This window comes from Maylandia zebra, linkage group LG7 (assembly GCF_041146795.1).
Source record: "Maylandia zebra isolate NMK-2024a linkage group LG7, Mzebra_GT3a, whole genome shotgun sequence".
Taxonomy (NCBI): Eukaryota; Metazoa; Chordata; class Actinopteri; order Cichliformes; family Cichlidae; genus Maylandia; species Maylandia zebra.
This window is the reverse complement of record NC_135173.1, coordinates 69,145,251-69,167,293: the sequence shown is the minus strand read 5'-3', so window position 1 is coordinate 69,167,293 and position 22,043 is coordinate 69,145,251. Positions and strand designations below refer to the sequence as shown.

Sequence of the window (22,043 nt, the reverse complement as noted above, 5' to 3'; positions counted from 1 at the left end):
ATTTTACCCCAAATATAAAATTTAACATGCATATTATATAGAGATTGAAAATGTGACGTCATTCACGGGTAGAACCACAAAGGATTCTGGGAACTCGTGGCAAGCGGTACTAGCGCACGCAGGCTTTCAATTAAAATCAGTTATACAGCGATAAAAAGAAACACAAAAATGTCAAGAAGCCGTTGTATTATTAACTGCAATAGCCGGTCGCATGATAGCCACGGGAAGCCGACGGGTAAAGAGATCGGTTGTTATCGGATTACGTCGTTGAAGAGAAATTGTTCGAGCCATGTTTCCGAAGTAACAAAGAGGCGACTGGATTGCAGCCATTCAAAGATCAAATATAACGTCCCAGAACACTCCAGCTCACAGGTTAGTCTGCTCCAAGCATTTACACAAAGGTCAGTGTTTTTTAGTAGTTAATACGTCATTTTTCTTAACATAATTGGTGATATAGGTTACAAGCAAGTCTGGCGCTGAACAGAAATTGTCGCACTATGCTCCTTTATTTATTGTGCATAAATAGTGAATTGTCCTGACACAATATTGCGTTTCTCCTCTGTTATTATGGTACATTGACAAAAACATATACTTTTATTCACAGGATAAAACAGGTTTTTTGTATCACTAATTGTCCAGTACGATTACAGCATACAATATTATTGTCACTGCTACATTTCTGTGATGGGTACCAGAAATTATTTCCACTACTAATTAATTACCGTTGAGCTCAAAGGTTATATTAATAAACGGTTAACGAATGTGTATTTATGACGACAATTTGTGACTGGTAAACTTATGATACGTACGATGGTCTTTCGTTCTACACGGTGCATTTCAAGGTCCTGCACCCATCCGTCGGTAAACTGTACCTGGGCTTGTTGCAGTGACCTGAAGTTACTAAACTTCATGAGTGTATGCACTCACTCCAAGAACCGTGTAATTATAAATATGCATATAAATATGCTAGGATGAGATAGCTGACTTCATCTAACTAGCAAATGTTGTCCAGGCTACGTTGGTGATACAGTTTTTTTTAATGTGTATGATATTTTTGTCATGCGATTTTAAAGCTGGTCCTACAACCGCATCCAAGAATAACATGCAGCTTATCTCAGAACTGTCGGTGAAAATTATTCTTGGAGCTAGGTTTAATTGAGCTGCATTTTAAAGAGGTGCAATTTCACAATTTGTGTATATTTTCTAAGTTCACTATTTTGTCATGTGTTGAGAAAAACACAGATTAAAAAATTACATGGTCTAATATTTACATTTAGCATAACTGCAACATTATTTTTTCGTTTGTTTTTTTTTTAAAGACTCGAAAGGACTTGAAATTCAAAGTTTCAGACTTGTGACTTGACTCGGACTTTTACACCAGTGACTTGAGACTCGACTCTGACTTGCCTGACATTACTTGAGACTTGACTTGAGACTTGAGGATAAAGACTTGAGACTTACTTGAGACTTGCAAAACAATGACTTGGTCCCACCTCTGCTAAATACTTTCTCAAAATATTCTGACTTGTCTATAAAATGTACAGTGGGATGCAAAAGTTTGGGCAACCTTGTTAATAGTCATTATTTTCCTGTATAAATTGTTGGTTGGTACAATAAAAAACATCAGTTAAATATATATAGGAGACACACACAGTGATATTTGAGAAGTGAAATGAAGTTTATTGGATTCACAGAAAGTGTGCAATAATTGTTTAAACAAAATCAGGCAGGTGCATAAATTTGGGCACCGTTGGCATTTTATTGATTCCAAAACCTGTAGAACTAATTATTGGAACTCAAATTGGCTCGGTAAGCTCAGTGACCCCTGACCTACATACACAGGTGAATCCAATAATGAGAAAGAGTATTTAAGGGGGTCAATTGTAAGTTTCCCTCCTCTTTTAATATTCTCTGAGTAGCAACACTGGGGTCTCAAAACAACTCACAGATGACCTGAAGACAAAGATTGTTCACCATCATGGTTTAGGGGAAGGGCACAGAAAGCTGTCTCAGAGATGTAAGCCGTCTGTTCCCACAGTTAGGAACATATCGAGACAATGGAAGACCACAGGCTCAGTTCAAGTTAAGGCTCGAAGTGACAGACCAAGGAACATCTCGGATAGACAGAAGCGACGGTGAGAACAGTCAGAGTCGACCCACAGACCTGCACCAAAGACCTCCAACATCATGTTGCAGCAGATGGAGTCGCTGTGCATCGTTCAAACACTTGGCGCACTTTACACAAGGAGATGCTGTATGCCAGAGTGATGCAGAGGAAGCCTTTTCTCCACCCACAGCACAAACAGAGCCGCTAAAGCACATTTGGACAAACCAGCTTCATTCTGGAATAAGGTGCTGTGGACTGATGAAACTAAAACTGAGTTATTTGGGGATAACAAGGGGCGTTATGCATGGAGGGAAAAGAACACAGCAAGAAAAACACCTGCTGCCTCCAGTAAAATATGGTGGTATGCTGTGGGGCTGTGTGGCCAGTGCAGGGACTGGGAATCTCGTCAAAGTTGATGGACACATGGATTCCACTCAGTATCAGCAGATTCTGGAGACCAATGTCCACGAATCAGTGACAAAGCTGAAGCTGCGCCGGGGCTGGATCTTTCAACCACCCGAGACACTGCTCAAAATCCACTAAAGCATTCATGCAGAGGAACAAGTACAACGTCCTGGAACGTTCATCTCAGCCCAGACCTGAATATTATTGAAAACCTGTGCTGTGAGTTAAAGAGAGCTGTCCATGCTTGGAAGCCATCAAACCTGAATGAACGAGAGATGTTTTGTAAAGAGGAATGGTCCAAAATACCTTCAACCACAATCCAGACTCTCACTGGAACCTACAGGAAGTGTTTAGAGGCTGGAATTTCTGCAAAAGGCGGATCTGCTAAATATTCATTTCATTTCTTTTTTTGTAGATTCCAAATTTATGCACCTGCCTGATTTTGTTTAAACAATTATTGCACACTTTCTGTAAATCCAATAAACTTAATTTCACTTCTCAAATATCACTGTGTGTATCTCCTATGTGATATATTTAACTGACACTTTTTATTGTAACAACCAACGATTTATACAGGAAAATAATGACTATTAACAAGGCTGCCCAAACTTTTGCATCCCACTGTATAAAACATCAGGTTTTCCTCCATCACATTCAAAGTGAGAAACAGGAAGTCTTACTTGTCCGAGCCTCAGTGCTGACCCCAACACTGTGGACCCCGCCGCTGGTGGTCTGGACCACCACTCGATACTTCTTTCCTGGTGTGAGGCCGTCAAACTGCTGCCAGGTGTGTCCAAAGGGCTGAGAGACGTTTCTCACCATGCTGCCTCTGTCGTCCAGAACTTGGAGGACATATCCATCAGCCACACCCAGAGCCTCCTGCCAGCTCACCTGGATACTACAGGTGGTGTGGTGGGAGTCCACCTGGAGCCCTGTCACTGCAGAGGGGACTGAGGAACACAGGGATGATGCAGAGCGCAGTAAGGACCAGCTAATCTGTACGACAGCATGGTGTATATTCACTGTACAGAGGTGTGTCCTCTAACCTGTGCGCCCTGTGACCGTGTTGTTGTTCACCAGGTCTCCACTCACAGACTGAACCATGATGGTGTACACCTGGCCGGGCTGCAGGGAGCCGAACGTCACCTCGTTCTGGTGCTTGAGGACGCTTCGGGTACTTAACTTTCGGCTTTCTCTGTACAGAAACACGGAGAATCCGTCTACATCGCCCGGACCAGGAGTCCAGCTCACCATCAGACTGCTGCTGTCTCCACTGTTGCTAACGTGGATGTTCTTCACTTTACTGGGAACTGAAAGATGACAAAGAGCTTTTGATCTACAGCATTTTTGCTCTTTACGTCAAGGTTTAATGATGATGGTAATAATGGTGGTAATAAGTCTTAGTGGTAATCTGGTTAATTGTAGCTACCTGCTGCTGCTGATTTAGATGTAGAGATACTGTTCCCAGAGCAACTGCTGAGAAACTGCAGCGCCACCAGGAGGCATTTAACTTCCCTGATATGTTGTGTACGTGAGTCTAAGGAGCTTGGAAAGAAAAGCGAGGGTCGTGGACCCCCTCCTCTGCCTAACCTCATGAGCCAACATGTGAAAACGGGTGTGGATTTGGGGTGAACCCATTGTGAGACCTTGCCCCACCCTATCATGTGATCAAATGACCCAAGGTGTGAGTCACCCACATCATGACCCTCTTAGGGACACTCACAATAGGGCTTAAAAATCTGGGACTCTCTTAGAATTGGAGAAGCTTCTCAGATGAAACAATTCCCAACGCTTTTCTTTCCAAGCTCCTTAGACTGACCTGGCTGACTGAGAAACTTCACAAACATCTTCACAGACATTGTCCACCTGACAACAAAGTGCAGGACTCTACAAATAAGCCGTAACAGATTTTCAGGATGTTTTGTAAACTGTAAATTACCAAGATTTTCCTTTTTGAACATGGAGTGCTGGATTATGTGGTGTGATGTTTAGAGGCAGCAGACCTCTGTGACCTCTGACCTGTGCGACCCTCTATGTACCGGGCCTTCTGATTGGTGCCGCTGTACGTGGAAACTATGATCTTGTAAAGCCGCCCAGGTGTGAGTGATGACAGGACGCAATCCCTCACACCGCTGCCCAGAGTGATGGGAGGAAACACCTTCATGTCGCTGAACAGCAGCTGCACTTCGTAGTGATCCACGTCACCCGGAGCTGCCATCCACGTCACCCGCAGGTCCTCGGTGCCCCGCCTAGCCAGAGTCAGGGAACGCACTGCCGCCGGGACTGAAGGATGGACATGACATGACCCACAGTTAGTCTCCAGGAGCCTCAGAGAGCAGATTTGCTTTGTTTTGAATTTGAAATGAACAAGGACGTTGCTGCTGTTTAAGCATATCAAAACTCCTGCAGAGATACTGAGAGACAAGAACATCTGCTGATAAATGGCTGTATTTGTATAGCGCTTTGCTAGTCCCTAAGGACCCCAAAGTGCTTTACACAACCTGTCATCCACCCATTCACACACTGGTGATGGCAGCTACATGTAGCCACAGCCACCCTGGGGCGCACTGACAGAGGCGAGGCTGCCAGACACTGGCGCCACCGGGCCCTCTGACCACCACCAGTAGGCAACGGGTGAAGTGTCTTGCCTAAGGACACAACGACCGGGACATGTTTCTTTGTTCCTCCTGGTTCAGATCTGAAACTTGGTGCTTTATTCCCACATCTTATTATGTTGTAACAAGCAAAACATATGAACGTGATATAAACAAGTATTCATGTATCCATCCATCCACCCATCATCCATCCACCCATCATCAAAAATGCCCAGTCCCCTACTGTTCTCGTGGGACACAGAGGTGTTTCAAGTCCAGCTGAGGGACATAGCATGTCTGGGGTCTCCTCCCAGATGGACCGAAACATCTCAGCTAGCGTCCCTCAAAGAGGAGGAGCAGCAGCAGATCTGGCAACAAATACAGTTTTTCTTTCCTTCTCACCGATCGATCTATCGCCTGCTGAGCTCGACTGCATCCTGACATGTATCATCTAGTTTACTCGCTGAATGATGCAGCATTCATGTTCCTAATGAGCCCGACTGAGGTCAAAGGTCACTCACAGGTGCTGCCATGGGTGGAGGCAATGGCTTCGTACTTTCCGCTCCACGTGGTCACTAGCACTGTGTAGAGTCTGCCAGGCACCAGGCCGGTGAACACACAGTTGTGCTCCGTCTTTGAAACTGTCTTGTTTTGCAGGAAGACGTTGTTGTGCTTGATGAACACCTGATACAGGTCGAAGTCTCCAGCAGCATGACGCCAGTACACCTTCAGGTAGCTGTCCGAAGCATTGTGGGTCGCTGTGGGGCTTTGGACCTTCGACGGCTCTGATGGAGGATAATCAGACAAGACTGATGATACCGGAGTTTACGGTGTTTTGTGCAAAAAGGGTGCAGCAGGTACAGAGCCAGGTGTGTATAGACCTGGACAAGCACGTGTTGGTATCATTTTTGCTGTTTAACACTTACAAACTGAATGAATTGTTCTAAAGTGCCGACTTTACTGCAACATGGTTTAAAATTCTGACTGGTCGATGCTGTGAGTGGTGTACATACGTGTCCTCTCCTGGATGAACGTCTGATTTTTGTAGAGACCGCTGCAGGTAGTGATGGAGATGTTGTAGAGGCGTCCAGACACCAGCGAGTCGAAAACGCATGTCGGGGTCGACTTGGGCACGGTGAGGGTGTGAATGGTCCTCTCCCGGTCACTCAGGGTCACCAGGTATCTGTCCACCTCACCTACAGCCTGACTCCAAGACACGCTGAGGAAGTCCATGCGCCCGTTGTTGCTGACCCTGACATCGCTCACTGCCGCCGGCACTGAGGGGGTAGGAAGAGGGCGGAGTCAGAGTAAACACACAAGCACACTCGTTTTCGTACCTTAGATTACCCTAACCATAACCTAACTGTGACACTAAAAGCACATTTTGAGTCTCAAAAACATCTTCAAACTCTTGGGGACGGCTGTTCCCACTGCTGGAGCATTAGAACAAAGACTGATAACAGTGTCAGTTTAAGCCCAGTGAATAAAAATAAGATAAGATAAGATAACTCTTTATTGTCATTGCACAGTCATACATAGTACAGTAGTACAATGAAATTGGAAAAACTGTCCTACGTCGGCACTACATATAACACAACACGACACGATATGACACATCACAACGTAACAAACAACACAACACAGTATATTAACTTAGTATAAAAAGAAGAATACATGTATGTGTATTGCACACTGTTATTATTGCACATTAATTATTATTGCACCTTGTTATAAATATAAATATTATTGTTATCGTTTTAAACATTGTTACCTCCCCCTAAAAAGTCCAGGGAGGTATCCAGTCAGGTCAGCTATTTACATTGATCAGGGCTATTGCCCTGTTGTAAAAGCTGTCCTTGAGTCTATTTGTTTGGGACCTCAGCAGCCTGAACCTCCTGCCAGACGGCAGCAGCTTAAACACCCGGTGTCCTGGGTGTGTGCAGTCCCGTAGGATGCTGCGTGCCCTCTTGAGACAGCGAGTGCTGTACAGGTCCTTCAGGGAGGGAAGAGGATGTCCAATGATTTTTTGGGCCATGTTGATGACCCTCTGGAGTGCCTTTCTGTGTGCTGTGGTGCAGCTGGAGAACCACACACCGATGCAATATGTCAGCACACTTTCAATGGAGCAGCGGTAGAAGACGGTCAGCAGCTCCTTCTTCAGGTCCATTTTTCTGAGGATTCTCAGAAAGTGGAGACGCTGTTGGGCCTTCTTTAAGACCGCAGAGGTGTTAGAGCTCCATTGGAGGTCTGTGTCTATGTGCACACCCAGAAACTTGAAACTGGAGACCCTTTCCACGCACTCCCCGTTGATGCTGACAGGCTGCAGCTCGGACTTCCTCCTTCTGAAGTAAACTACCAGTTCTTTTGTTTTGGTGGTATTGAGGTCCAGGTTGTTGTCTGCACACCAATCTGACAGCCTCTGAACTTCAGCTCTGTATGCAGTCTCATCTCCCCCTGAGATGAGCCCCACCACAGTGGTATCATCTGCAAACTTGATGACTGTGTTGTCTGGGTGGGAACTAACACAGTCATGTGTGTACAGAGTGTACAGTAGGGGACTCAGTACACAGCCTTGTGGAGAGCCGGTGTTGAGGCTGAGGGCTGAGGAAAGATGAGGCCCCACTCTAAAATGAGTTTTTAACCTGGATTTAAAGACCACCACTGAGGTAGACTGCCTGATGTGAAGAGGAAGATCATCCCAAAGCTTCGGGGCCACAGTAGAGGACACTTGATCTCCTCTAAGTTTCAGCGTTAGGGCCTGAGAGCAACAGCTGCTCAGCTGAGTGAACGAGGGGGGACGTAGGGCAAATATACAGGCGCCAGAGCAGTTAAGGATTTAAAAACCAGTAAAAAAAAATTGAAATAGATCCTCAGTACAATTTTAAGCCAGTGTAAGGAGGACAGAACCAGAGTAATATGCCCAAATGTTCTTTTACCAGTTAAAACCCGTGCTGCAGCGTTCTGCAGAGAGCCCTATTGAATGATGTGTTCTACCTCATTTTTATTCTTCTTCTAATTATATTTAAACTTTTTGACACCGCAGGGACTGCACTTTATATTTTTTGTACTTGTTACAACAACAGGTAAGATATTCTGTTCTGTTCAACAAAACCTGCACCTGTGGAGAACTCTGACAGGAGCACAGAGAGCATGCAGAGATCACACGGGGGGAGCACTGAATCATGATGCTGTGATGTAGCAATGCTCTACCATGTCTGCACACTGTGAGCTCCAAACCCAGAAGCTTTAGAAAAACATCTCAGAGTAAAATTAAAACGCAGATGACCTCTCGCTCCTGATATCATCAAAGTGAGCGACTGATCCTTACACGGCGCCTCTCTTCTCCCAGAGGCGCCTCATTCACACCAGCACTCTCTTTTGTAACAACCACTCACACATTCATTCTCCGAGCCACCTGGATCAAAGTGGATGAGCATGTTTCCTGCTGTTTATTTTGATCCGTTTCAAAGATGAAATCGTGACTACTCTGCACGCTCTGTATGTTCTGTGATCTTCATAAAGTCCTCTGCAAGTTATACAACGGCTGCCGGCACTGGTGAAGAACAATGAAGCTCCGCCCTGACGGGAAGTCTCTCTGTCATCAGCGCTTCCTGAAAATTCCTCACAAATTCCTGCTTTTCACTAATATCCTGCTCTCAGTTCAACAAGCACACAAAGTAAGAATGTGTCTGAAATACACAGAGTCAATACATAATCAATGGTATTATTGATCTTATTATGATCAATTATACTATTATTACGTCACATATACACCTGTTTTTATTTCTGAAAGACTTGATGCGCATTAACTTCTGTCCAGTTATATGACTGATAAATGCTGTTAACAATTAGCAGTGTTAATGACAACACTGGCACAGTTTGTTTAGCTGGGTTATGTTTTAATTCCTCAGGTTAATTCAGGGTTACCAGAAATAAACGAGCTGTTCTCATTGCTGTCAGGTGTGACTCACTGGTACAGCCTTCATGCTGATAAATCTCCCACGGCGTGAGCACTTTGTTTAAGCTGCAGCTCGACTCCACCCTCGTGTTGTTCCTGAAACGACTGCTGGCGTTTCTTACCTGTGCGTCCCTCGGACACCGTCTGTCTGGAGATGTGTCCCACTCTGACCGTGGTCACCACCACGCGGTACAGGGCGCCCGGTCTCAGGGCCTGGAAGCTGAGGCTGCTGATGTTGGCCATCACGCTCTCATTCTTGATGACGCTGCTGTCGTGAACCAGCAAGACTTGGTAGGAGTCCAGATATCCGGAAGCCGGTGCCCACCGCGCCTGCAGACTGTCGGTGCTGCCGAGGTTGGAGAGCCGCAGCCCACTGACCTGAGCCGGAGCTGAGGGGGTGGAGAAAGGAAACGCATTACAACAGGAACAACAATAATGCTTCATTGATACTACAATCGTGGCATCGTCATCGTCGCTGTGACGTACTGGTCCGTGCCGTCACAGAGGCGGAACTGCTCAGGTTACCGCTGTTGGTTGTCACGGTAATGATGTACTGGCCCCCAGGCGTGATGCTGTTGAAAGTGCACTCTTTGGCCTCCCAGCCGAGGACTCTCTGATCTACAATGGTGGCAGCAGCGGTTGCCCACCTGAGGAGCACGGTGAAGCCGTCCCATTGTCCGGGCGGCCGACTCCACCGGACGCTCAGTGAGGTTTCGTCAGCCTGGCGTACGAGCAGCTGCTGCACGGGCCACGGCGCTGCAGAGAGGAAGGGGTAGGGTCAACAACACTGATACCGACTCATTTTGGAAGTTCAGACTTCAAGTGAACTGACCCAGCTGACTGCTGCAGCGTGCTGTGTTGCTCAGAACGCCACTGTGAACTGTGACCTCTGCACTGTAGAGTCGTCCGGGGACCAGGCTGAGGATGGAGAAGGCGTGCTGCCTGCTTGCCTTACTGACGGTCTCATTTGCCAGAACCACCGAGCCATTCTTCAGGATGACGCTGTAGTTCTCCCAGTCGCCTCTGGGGGGCAGCCAGCGGAGCCACAGTGTTCGAGCATCAGCCGACATAGAGAGCGCTGACACCTGGTCAGGTACTGAAACAGCATAAGACAGACGGGGAAATTAAAAGCAATAAAAACAACACAGACCCCCCAGCAGAGGGCGTCTGAGTCTGTGGTCCAGCGTTCTCACCTCCACCTGACGCGACGGCATGTACCTGTAACTCCCTCTGTACCTGCTCTCTGAGCTGAACTCACCTGTCCTCGCTGTGCTCCTGCTCTCGGTGGTCTGACTGCCTGCTGAGGAACTGACTGACACCTCGTAGCTACGCCCAGGGGTCAGGCCCTCAAACTCCACTTGGGTGATGTTGGGGAGAAGGTGGCGTAGCTGAGGGTCGGATCCTGGAGCCCTCAGGGTCACCAGGTAGGATTCCACCCCTCCTTTAGGTGGGAGCCAGGAGGCTCGCAGGTGGTCTGAGCTGCCGTTGTTTTCGAGGACGAGACGTGACACTGGTGCTGGGGCTGAAGAAAAGGAGGAGGACCCACGTTAGACTCATGTTTGTACAGTTTTCTCCTCTTCTTCCTGTTTCACCTGAACTTTACCAGCTGTCTCATGTGTTCACCTGGAAGCAGCAGCAGTGTTTCAATACAATGATTAATGGGCGTTTATCAGAATCAGAATCAGAATACTTTATTGATCCCTGGGGGAAATTATTTTTTGTTACAGTGCTCCACCACATTACAGTTTATGTAATGTGGTGTGGGTGGAGAGTCTGTGCCACGTGTGAACAGATTTACTGAAGCGATGAAGAGGCTGGGTGAGGTGAGCAGCTGTAGACAGAGAAAGGGCGTGAGGGAGAAAGGTCTGAAATATCCCAGAAACGCCGCTGCTGCTGGAAAGAAAAACAGAGCCGCAGGACGACGAAGATCCAGTTTTTAGCTTCACGCCGAAACTCGAACGCTCAGAGGAATGAAGACAACTTCATTAACTTCATGCTGACAGAAATATTTGAAACTATTTTACAGGCTAACAACGCCGAGGTAAAGTCCATCGGTTGCAAATCTCACAGCTGGTCGGCTGTCCGACAAACACGTGACTCATTTAAGATGACACAGCAGGACGCAGCCTCGCTGAGTGGATTCACTGCCACTTCAACGCATTAAAGTCTGAACCAGAAAAACAGATGACCGAGGTCACGTTGTGGACTGTAAACAACAAAGATATTTAACGACGCTGTTAAACTCTGCGGAATAAGAAATAAAACGCAGCGATGTTCACATTGTAGATGCCTCCACAGATATTTGGGACTCAAACCCGATGCTGCAAAGTGCGGGTGGGGTTAGGGTCAGCAATGATGACCTCAGACGGTTAATTCTGATTGGTCAGTCGTGAACTCTGAAAAGACGTCATTTTACGTCCATGTCTGGTTGAAAGGTTGAGAAACAGACGAAAGGTTGTCTCCTCAAGCTCATTTTAGCCGTGACTTCCTGTATCCCTGCTGCAGCTTCCTGCTGATTGGAGCTCTGAAGACATCGTAGCTCACATCTGTCTGCGGGTGTTGTTTTACTAACACGTGCTTGTCGGGTCTCTCCAGGTGAACGCCTTTTGCTCCCTGCTGATGATCGGAGGAGTTTGTGGAGGTGTTCTGGGGATAACCACACTCAGATGTAGGTGAGCTTTGAGCTCAGTGTTTTTAATGCAGGTTATTTGTATTTCCCAGTTTATGGGTATTTTTAGATGGCATGGTGAAGTATAATCTGTTCTGCAGATGAGTCCCTGACCTGAAATCCGCTAATTCCATATCTTTGTTTCATCGTCTACAGCATCAAACCGCTTTTTAAGACGCAGGAAGAAAGTGGATGAAGGTTCAGAGACCTGGACATGAGGGCGAATCTCTAAATTCACAGTTCACACGTCCATCGAGTGTTTTGGTATTTTAGAAACACTCATGTACTCAGATTACTTCAGATTCAAACACGGGTCAGTGCTTTCGCTACCTGTGACGGATGCTGTCGAGGCGGAGCTCTGAAGGCCGACTGCTTCTGTTACCACGGTGATGGTGTACGGGGTCCCTGGGTGCAGACCATCCAGCTCTGCCGAGGTGCTGCTGTTCTTCAGAGTGATGTTCTTCAGCAGAACACCAGCCCGATCCCTCAGCAGAACCCTGAGGTTCTCCGTGCGACCCGAGCCAATCCACCAAGTCACCCCGAGGCTGTGTGAGGAAGAGGACGCCACCTGCAGGCCGTCCACTGAGGAGGGAGCTGAGGCAGGGAGAGAGGGGTGGTGGAGAGATCAGAGGGTATTGACACCACTGTGATGGTCACTGTTTTTCTTTTTAAACCACTTTCACGCTGAATGAGTTGCTCTGGAACAGTTTTAGTTTTATTCCTTTTTAAAGCTCTATGTTTTTATTATTATTGATCATGTGATAAGCTCTCAGCCAATCAGGTGCATTCTAATCATGTTCCAGAGCAACATATCCCTCTGAGTGTAAGAATTTCATTGCTGGTAGTGATGTGCTGTTGCTACCTGTACAATAATAAAACTTGAACGTGAGAAGATTCTGCAGGTGTTGTAGCTCACCTGTAGCTGTCATTGCGTGGACAGGTGAGGCGCTCTTGTTCCCAGCTGAAGCTACCACACTGACTTTGTACAGAGTCCCAGGAATCAGGGAGGTGAACCCGGTTTGGGAGGCTGCAGAGCCCTTGATTCTGGTCCTGCGCCGGGATCCGGAGCTCGTGTCCTCCAGAGTCACATCGTACCAGTCCACACGACCGGTAGGCTGAGTCCAGGACACCGTCAGAGCCGAGCCGCTTAGAACCATAAACAGGCTTTTATGATGAGGTTGAGCTGGGCCCAGCTGGAGGTCCAGATGAGCTGGGCCAACTGGGTCTGAAACAGGAGAGGACACTCAGTGTATACCCACACTGAAAACAGGACATTTTATTTTGAAATGACATTTTACAGCGCTTTTGTTTTCCATTAATTAATATTTGGATAATCAACGTTTTTTAAAACTAAGACACTGAACTGTAGCAGCAGATTTCAGGGGGTTTGGTTTGGTTCTGGTGTATCTGTTGCTGTTCATTCAGAAACACTTTAGATTGGATCAGGCTGTGGCTCCTGCTTGGAGAAAGGTCTAGGCTGAGTTTAGGGACAGGCTGGGATTAAGGTTAGGGTTGGAGGTAGTGTTTGGATTGGGGTTGGGTTTCTGGTACAGACTGCGGTGGGCAATGAGATTTGGGTTGAGTTCAAAGGAGTACAAGTTTGGATTGCGGGTTGAAGACCATGGAAGGGGACAGGTTTATGGTGGGTTTGGGGACAGATTTGGAGTTTGAGTTGGACTGGGAGGTTGTGGTCGAGGATCATGGGTGGGGTTGTGGTTTGGATTAGTTGCAGAAAAAAGACGCAAAGGAAAAAGAAGAAGGAGCAAAAGAACATCGAAAACAACACGTGAATTGGCGATTAGTGCAGCTGTCACAACAGCTCTGGTAGAGTCGGCTAGGGAAGACTGTGCGTTTCAGAGGGATGACCAAGAGATGGTAAATGATTTCCCAAAGCCAACACTACTATCCTGTAAACCAGAGGAGGAAAGACTTCCAATTTAGAGAAGCAGCTAAAACATCTGCATCCAGGTGGGTCTGAGTTTCAGTTTAGTCGTCAGCACCACTGAGCATCAGCTTTGTTCCATAGTGTGCAGTCTGTTGGTGACCGCCCTACATGTAGCATGACCTGCCACCATGTTAGTGGTTTAACACGCCTTTTTAATGACCGGGTTTATATTTATGTTTTGGCATCTAGAATTGTGAACTTCTACTGGCTTTGGTGAATTCCCCATGTGGTTGGTGGTCGTGGGCGCAGTGATTGTTACACTGTGCTGCTGCAGAGGCCCACACGCTTGTTCGAGCAGCTAAAAGAATGAGAGCGTTTTCACGGAGGCAGCATGAGTCCACACAGGAAACTGAAAAACATAGGCTGGGTGGGGCAGGATGATGAGGACAACCCCCCCGATCCTGAACTCTGGCCTGTTCTTCGTGATGGCTTCCTGTTTGAGCAGACTTCCCTGCTTGCTGTTGGAAGGCTGGCAACACCCCAAGGACAAAATGTCCGACCCACACAGCACAAGCTGCGAAGCTCCAGAAACGTCAACAGACTTGTAAAGATCCAAATGATTCTGTGACTTTTACGAGACGACTGGACCGAGGCACAGCAAGCAACGCCTGACTCCACCTTACCCTGAACGGTGGTCTTCAAACTGCAGCAGAGGAAACGTGTCCATGTGATTCACGGCCAGCCTTCAGTCTGACAGTCACCGTCCTGATGTGAACGTATTAATTGGGACGAAAATGAACAGAGCAGGAACATTTTCAATGTTGAGAGAAAACCAGAGAAAGCTCGGAGGCAGCTGCTCGTTCCAGAAAGTTCCTGATAAACACAGAAACACTCTCTAACAATGGTCTTCATCTCATCTTGAGTGTTTGTTTCCAGAAACATCCCCTCCTCACCCTCCTCACCCTCCTCTGCTCTCAGCCACTTCCTTCGTTTGTTTGCAGCAGGTCCTGGATCAGTTCAGTGATGGGGGGAGGTCAGGGTTTGGGTTAGTTTAGGCATGTTTTTGGAAAACACTTGTAATCATTAAAGCAAAGCATTAATCGGCCTCATTTACCAACAGTGCACAGATGCCGGTCCATCGTAAGGAAGCACACGTCTTTGAAACGACTGCTAATAATTATTATTGCCTTTTAGACTCTAATTAAAGTTTTCCAAAACATTATAAGCACCGAAATGCTTCTTCTTCTCACAGATCACGTCCTCCTCGGCTCCACGCTTTCTTCTTGTCTGCTTCTCGTTTCACTCCAAACATTGTGGAGCCACAGTCGCTGTTTGAGGGGAAACAATATTCAGCAGCCCGTTATTTCAGCCTGATTTATTTATCTCTCTGTTATTTAAAACAGTCATCACTCCCATGGAAAGCGGTCCCTGATCTGGATTCTTCCTTGGAGTTAGGAAAGTGTTTTAAAGGTTTCTGCAGCCGGACGTTCTCCTTCTTTCTTGGCTTAGCAGTGCAGGTTTCTCTCTTACATCATTGCAGCGCTCTTCAACTTCACCTGGCCGTACGCAGGCAGTGAGCACAGTCTGATTTACTAACATGTTTCCCTAAATCTGATGGTGATTTTTTTGTTTTCATGCACGTGTTAGTAAAGCAGGTCCAGAGATATTGAATCTTGGAAGTTACAAGTTTGAATATTTTAACCGTATTATTTTTAGAAATGTTGATTTTATTGCTTGAAGTTTAAAAACCTGGCGCGCTCTAAAACATAATATGATCAATAATCAATAATGGCAGGAGGTTTATCCATGATGGGGAGCACACGTACACGGGTGTCATGAGAAAGGGGCGGAGCTTGTTCTAAGTAATGTGACGGTAAAGTTAAAATAGCTACACAGAGCACTCAGGTGCTAACTTCTGAACTGCAGCTTCACTCTTCAGGTGCGCTCCTACCTGTCTGAACTGTCCCGTGGCTAATCTCGCCATCCTTCCTGGAAACCGCTGTCAGCTGATACACTGTCCCGGGTTGCAGTCCCGTTATATTACAGATGGTGGCGCTGCTGGTCTCTCCATCAGACTTGCAGTGGGCAGGACTGGACCATGAGTCCAGAATGCAGAACAGACTGAAGTTACAGGACAGACCGGCGGACGTTACCTGCACCGCGATGGAGTCTGAGCTGGAGCTGATCTCCTTCAGGTCTGCGGAGCATCGGGGACCCTCTGAGGTCTGGACCTGCATCAGGAGGTCACAGAGAGAAGGGTCAGGGTCAAATGGTGTTTGTGAAACTCAAAGGCCTGGTGTCTGATGTCTTTTTTACACAAATGGCCTTCGCAATGCAAATGCAGAGGAGGTTGTCTCCTCCTGGGATCAAACCAAAGGGTTCATACTCGTGACACGAGTGTTTAAATGCCTGCACAGAGGTAAAAAGTTCCCCTATTAACATCGCACTCTCAGAAAATAAGGCACTTTATTGTTTCTGTAGTGCTTACACGCTCTAAGAAATGAAAAGAGTACGAGTGAGGGCCCAAAGCACTCTGTTGTGTATTTCCCCTGAGCCTGATTCTGTTGGAGGGTTCTTCCTGTCTAAAAGGAGTTCTTCCTTCCCACTGTCACCACAGACCATTGTCAGGTTGCCTCCGTATTACTTATTGGTCTTTGGCTTACAACAGAAAGCGGATGTAGATAAATGATCCGGTAACTCACCGTCTTTGCGCCCCAAACGAATCCAAGAATCAAACATGTAGCGGCACATCTGAGCATCCCTGATTTAAATCTGACCGCTCGGTAATAAACACGCTTCCTCTGACACACTGACAGTTACAGACATCTTTCAGCTGAAGTACTTTGGTCCAGAGAGGAGCTGGAGGTTTCCTCCATCAGCTCCAGAGGCTGAAATGATCTGGAACTTCTTTCTCCTGCATCCCGGACCCGTGTGACTCTTTTCTCTCTGGGTCCATCGATCTTTAAACTTTCCCTCAGCGAGCAGAGGCACGTTCTGCACACCCCGCCCTGCTTTCCTTCCTGCCCGCCTCGGACTTTCTCCATAACCTTTAGCATCAAACTGAGCTCCATCGCTACCATCAGAGTGGGCTATTGTTGGGGTTGAGTTATCCAATCAGGAAACAGCCTCACACCAGAGGCTCGCTCTATTTATGTATGAGCAGCATCAAAGTCTGCTTTATGTTGCACGCACACCGTTTCTTCATCTTCATCACTGCAAAATCAGACCTTAAACCACACACAGAGGCTGCACCTCCTCTTTATTTCCACCACTGATTAAGTCATTCATTAGTCTATGCTTCTTCATCGCCTCTGATAAAATGTGTCTGAACTGCTTGATCAAAGGAGCTTGGAAAGAAAAGCGTCTGGACTTCTTTAAGTTGCTTGAAGACGTTTCACCTCTCATCCGAGAAGCTTCTTCAGTTCTAAGGTCAAATGATGGAGAGTCCCAGATATAAACCTAGTGGGAGTTTCCCCCCACAGAGGGACAAAAGAACCCCTGATGATCCTCTAATCGCCTGAGCCAAGGTGTGAAACTGGGTGTGGGTCCCAATCAGCCAGCCGAAACTCTGGCTGATTTACTCTGGCTGATTCACTCTAGTGACGGACGGAGTCGCTCAGTGAGCGGTAAACAGGAAACACACTTTGAGGTTACTCATACACGATCTTCATTTCAACACGGAAGTCGTGTTCTGAGACTCGACCTCTTGACTACATTTGACTTTGATTTTCAGAATAAAAAAGAGTCTGGAGAGCTTTACCAGGTCAACATGGTAGAGTAAAATAATACTATTAATACTGTGTTTCCATAGTAACACAGGAGTGTGATCGTCTTTTCATACACTCAGTATGTACTGGCTTTGAGCTCTCAATTTGCTCTCCACCAGCTCCACAGACCCAACCATCTGCTTCAGCTGGAAGCAATGCTCCCACGGAGCACCAGAACCACACCAGTCACAGGAAACCGAACCTCTGCCAACATCTGGCAGGTTTCCCACTGATCTTCTTCATACAAGCAGCAAACAGTCAAAGATCAAAATCAAGGAGAATAAAACTGATCTGGAGTTAACCGGCGTGAACTACCGCCAAACACAACACAACATCCTGAACACGTCTAAACACCATTTTAATCAGGTATGAAGACAGGCGTGCTCGCATGTTGAAGTCCTCTAAAATAACAGCATCAAACAGAGGTGGGGTACTCACAGGTGTGGTGGAGGTGACTCTGGACGTAGTAGTGTGAAGCATGCTTGTTGCTGGAGCGGGGGTGCTTGTTGTTGTGGGGCTGGTAGTGGTGGTTGCCGTGGTTTTGGTGGTTGTAGCAGGAGATGCTGTTGCAGTCGTAGGTGGGGTGGTTGTAGCGGGAGATGCTGTTGCAGTCGTAGGTGGGGTGGTTGTAGCGGGAGATGCTGTTGCAGTCGTAGGTGGGGTGGTTGTAGCGGGAGATGCTGTTGCAGTCGTAGGTGGGGTGGTTGTAGCGGGAGATGCGGTTGCAGTCGTAGGTGGGGTGGTTGTAGCGGGAGATGCTGTTACAGTCGTAGGTGGGGTGGTTATAGCGGGAGATGCTGTTGCGGTTGTAGGTGGGGTGGTTGTAGCGGGAGATGCTGTTACAGTCGTAGGTGGGGTGGTTGTAGCGGGAGATGCTGTTGCGGTTGTAGGTGGGGTGGTTGTAGCGGGAGATGCTGTTACAGTCGTAGGTGGGGTGGTTGTAGCGGGAGATGCTGTTGCGGTCGTAGGTGGGGTGGTTGTAGCGGGAGATGCTGTTACAGTCGTAGGTGGGGTGGTTGTAGCGGGAGATGCTGTTGCGGTCGTAGGTGGGGTGGTTGTAGCGGGAGATGCTGTTACAGTCGTAGGTGGGGTGGTTGTAGCGGGAGATGCGGTTGCAGTCGTAGGTGGGGTGGTTGTAGCGGGAGATGCTGTTGCGGTCGTAGGTGGAGTGGTTGTAGCGGAGATTGTTATGAATCTCATGGTGGTTCTACTATCTGCAGTTGTAGCTGGGAAACTATCACTGGGAGTGGTGGGTGGTGTGGTTTTGGTGACTGTGGTATGAGATGGTGCCATGGATGTAGGTGTAGTTGCTGGTGTTGTTATGGATAGTGTGGCTGCAGTCTCTGTGGTTGTGGTGGTACTGGCAGTGGCAGGTGTGGTATCGACGGCTGTGGTTAGAGACGGGTTCGTGGCTGTGGTTGCTGCAGTTGTAGCGGGAGTGGAGGCACGAGTGGAGGGTTGGATGGTGTGTGTCAAGCTGGCTGTTGTAGCTGGCAAAGGGATGGTTGTGTGTGTAGTTGCTGGTGTTGTTATTGATGGTGCGACTGTAGTCTCTGCAGTTGTGACAGGGGTGGTGCTACTGGTGGCTGTAGGAGGTGTGGTTTTGGTGGCTGTGGTTGGAGCAGGCGCTGTTATGCTGCTCGTAGAGGGTGTGGTTACAGCAGCAGTGGTGCTGGTGTTTGTTGTACTCGTTTGTGGGACTGATGGAGCTGAGGTGCTACTTGCAGGGACCGCATCACCTGTTGGTGCTGTTGATAATACTCCTGGAGTCAGACTCTCTGAGATGTTTGGATGAAGGGTGTAGTCTGTGTCTGTGGGCGGGGTCTGGCTGTGAGACCTGGGTGGTCTATATGTGCTGGTGCTGGATGCAGACGGTGGAGGAGTGGTGGTGGTGGGTGCAGCTGAGGCGGTGCTGTCTGAGGGTGCTGCAGATGTTTGGTGTGTGGATCCGTCCTTGGGTTGTAGCTCAGTTATGATGTCTGTTGCTGTCACGCCTCCATCTCCGCTCGACTCGGACTGGTTTCTAGCGATGGAGGACGATGACTCGTACAACGACGTGACCACCTCCGTCCTGACTAGGGAGTCACCTCCACCTGACGAGGTCTCCGAGGCGACTGACTGGTCCATGGTAAAAGCAGCTGTGCCATTTAAAGGGGATAGGTGGGTGACTGCAGGGGAAACATCTGGAGGTGACAGATTTTCCGTGACAGCGTTCCCAGGACTCCTGATGGTTTGGGTGGAGTTAGACAGGTCCAGCGGTGTGGATGAAGAAAAGGTGGAGGTGGCTGGAGATGTGTCTGAAAGTGAGAAGAAAGGTGAGAATATAAAGAGCGGCTCTGACTTGTCACATTTACAGATTAGTGAAATCACGCGTTAATCCTGAACGCAAACACCTTACGTTAAAGTTCAGCCCAACCTGGACTCCGCCCACTGATGACAGACACACTTAAGACTGACCTGCGCTGCTTTTAGAGCTTATAGCCCAGTTACTCCAACCTACAAACCAACTACAAAACTAATGTGTGTGCCTGAAGCTCTGCGGTCTGAGCCAGCTGAGCCCGAACATGTGGCTGTGAGTGTTTTCAGATCCCGCAGGTGGAGGTGCATCCTACTAAAGTTTGAAAACTTATGCACAAATTTTAAACAACAAAGTTATGAGGAACTATTTACCCAAAAATGTAGCCAAGGCCTCAGGTGTGTGTCTTTTGTAACCACTTGGGTTGGGTTGACACAGCGTCTAGTTCCTATTTAATGTTAAATGGTCATGTGATTGGTTTACTATGACTAAACCCAGCTCCCAGTAAGCTGAAGACAGCTTCACCCGTCTGTGTGTTGACAAACAGTAACACGTCTGCATTTTCTTGATAGTAACAGTAACGGCGTTGTAACGATAGAAATAGTAATTAGTTAGATTACTAGTTACTGAAAAAGTAACGTGTTAGTAATGCTGTCATTCCCACGAAACACTGTAAATGATTTCAGTTATTAGAGATTAAGTGGAGAACAAGAACACCGTCAACATCTGCAGTCGGAAGTTATCTCAGTGTTTTTCCAGGTTCATCGGGAACGTTTGGGACGGACACCTGCTCTACACCTGAGTGTGAGTCAGCACAGCAGAGAACTGGAAACGCCCCATCAATAATCGCCCTCCATCCAGGACCTGCACTCTTTGACCTGCTGCCTTCTGGCAGATGGTACAGAAGCCTGCAGACCAGGACCACCTGACACAGGATCAGTTTCTTTCCCCTCGCCATCTCCCTCCTAAACAGCTGAACTGTATATATAAACACGATTCTGAATCTGATAAGAATTTGAATATCAGCACGCAAAAATTATGCCGACCCGAGCGTGTGGCAGGGGAGCAGGGCGTTGAGGCGCCATGATCACCCAGCACAGACAGCATGCGTGCTTGTTATTATAACCGAGATAAACAAACTCTGAACTGACGCCTGTCTGCTCCATCCTGCTGTTATTGGAGGTGAAATGAACAGCAGCGGTCCCAGAGCTGGACCCCGGGGGACGAGGAGTTTCTCTTTCGGGCAGCCAGAGCCGCCTGCTCCTGCCTGAAGAATAAATCCTCATTTGGACTTTTTGTTTTCTTGGTTTGACAGTTGTGAAGTGCTCTGCACAGAGCTGAGAGCTCGGGGTGTCATTGGAGGCGTTACAGTAAAACCTGGAGTTTTTAAATCATCCGACTCAGTGTGACGTGCAACGCTTCATCAGGCTGTCACAGCACGTTCACCAAGCTGACAAAGAACGTACAGATTTACTCTTCTTTTTTCAGTTTTCAGAATCAAAACTTTCGTTTTAGCACCCGAAAGTCAAAAAACACACTGTGGAAAAAATGAAGTAGACATGAAGAGCTCGTCCAGAAGTTAGTAAACCACAGAAGGAAGCATCGCAGATGCTGGGCTCATCCAAATCTCACGACAAAGCAGCAGCAGGGAGGATGTTATGGTTCGATCTAAGGGTGGACGCATGGCATTCAGACATGTTGGAGCTCCTGTTAGCAGAGATGGGAGCACACTGAGGAGGCCGAGGAACCAGGCGGCGAGTGAGCCGTGGCAGGGTCTCGCCTCATGTCTGAGGTCAATCAGTAATTTTTCCCTTATTTCCAGATACTTGTATATTCAGCACCATGCATGATTTGAGCTATGAGCGCACTTGTTACCAGATGCAGTGACCTGATTGGTCAGATCCGAAACATCCAAGAAAATGCCGCAAATTCGTGCAGTGAAAATGCACATTGGTGTGAATGGCTGCATTAAGAAAAGGCAAGTAAAAATATTGACACAGATTTTACACGCCCAGTGTGTAAAAGCTTAACCCTAAAGGGCTGTAAAGATCTCACTTCCTGTACCAACTATTTCCTTTCTACCATTTTCCTCCGCCGACGTGGCATGCGTCAGTTTGTGTTCCTGGAGATGAAGCCGAGCTTTGACTGCCGTAAAAGGCAGTGAAAGCTGCTCCGAACGCTTCAGCTATTCTGGCCTGAGAACCAAAGCAGACAAAGCAGACGGTGATGTCACAGAGGCTACATCCATCTTTCACGTACAGTCTGTGATTCTGCCGTCACATCTTTAAGAATCTGAACAGAACCAGACCCGAAAGACTCAAAGCCGCCGCGAAGGCACAAAGATGTCCACAACCTTCAGGTCT

General features: G+C 47.5%; 1 protein-coding gene across 3 annotated transcripts in view; it reads right to left on the bottom strand.

Annotated features, from left to right (window-relative positions):
• Positions 1-22,043, bottom strand: part of ptprbl (protein tyrosine phosphatase receptor type B, like) — a 32,993-nt gene that overhangs the window by 10,282 nt on the left and 668 nt on the right. For 2 of the 3 annotated variants that reach the window (XM_024799401.2, XM_076887002.1), the window contains exons 2-14: positions 17,823-19,681; positions 15,569-15,848; positions 12,649-12,957; positions 12,063-12,326; positions 10,323-10,586; positions 9,897-10,160; positions 9,551-9,820; positions 9,187-9,453; positions 6,120-6,383; positions 5,628-5,891; positions 4,532-4,795; positions 3,559-3,822; positions 3,193-3,462 (exon numbers count right to left, since the gene is read on the bottom strand). In XM_024799401.2, the coding sequence (XP_024655169.2) occupies positions 3,193-3,462; positions 3,559-3,822; positions 4,532-4,795; positions 5,628-5,891; positions 6,120-6,383; positions 9,187-9,453; positions 9,551-9,820; positions 9,897-10,160; positions 10,323-10,586; positions 12,063-12,326; positions 12,649-12,957; positions 15,569-15,848; positions 17,823-19,681 (5,103 nt within the window). Of the gene's footprint in view, positions 1-3,192; positions 3,463-3,558; positions 3,823-4,531; positions 4,796-5,627; positions 5,892-6,119; positions 6,384-9,186; positions 9,454-9,550; positions 9,821-9,896; positions 10,161-10,322; positions 10,587-12,062; positions 12,327-12,648; positions 12,958-15,568; positions 15,849-16,319; positions 16,552-17,822; positions 19,682-22,043 lie in introns of those variants that run through there. The other variant, XM_076887003.1, reaches the window with a different exon arrangement.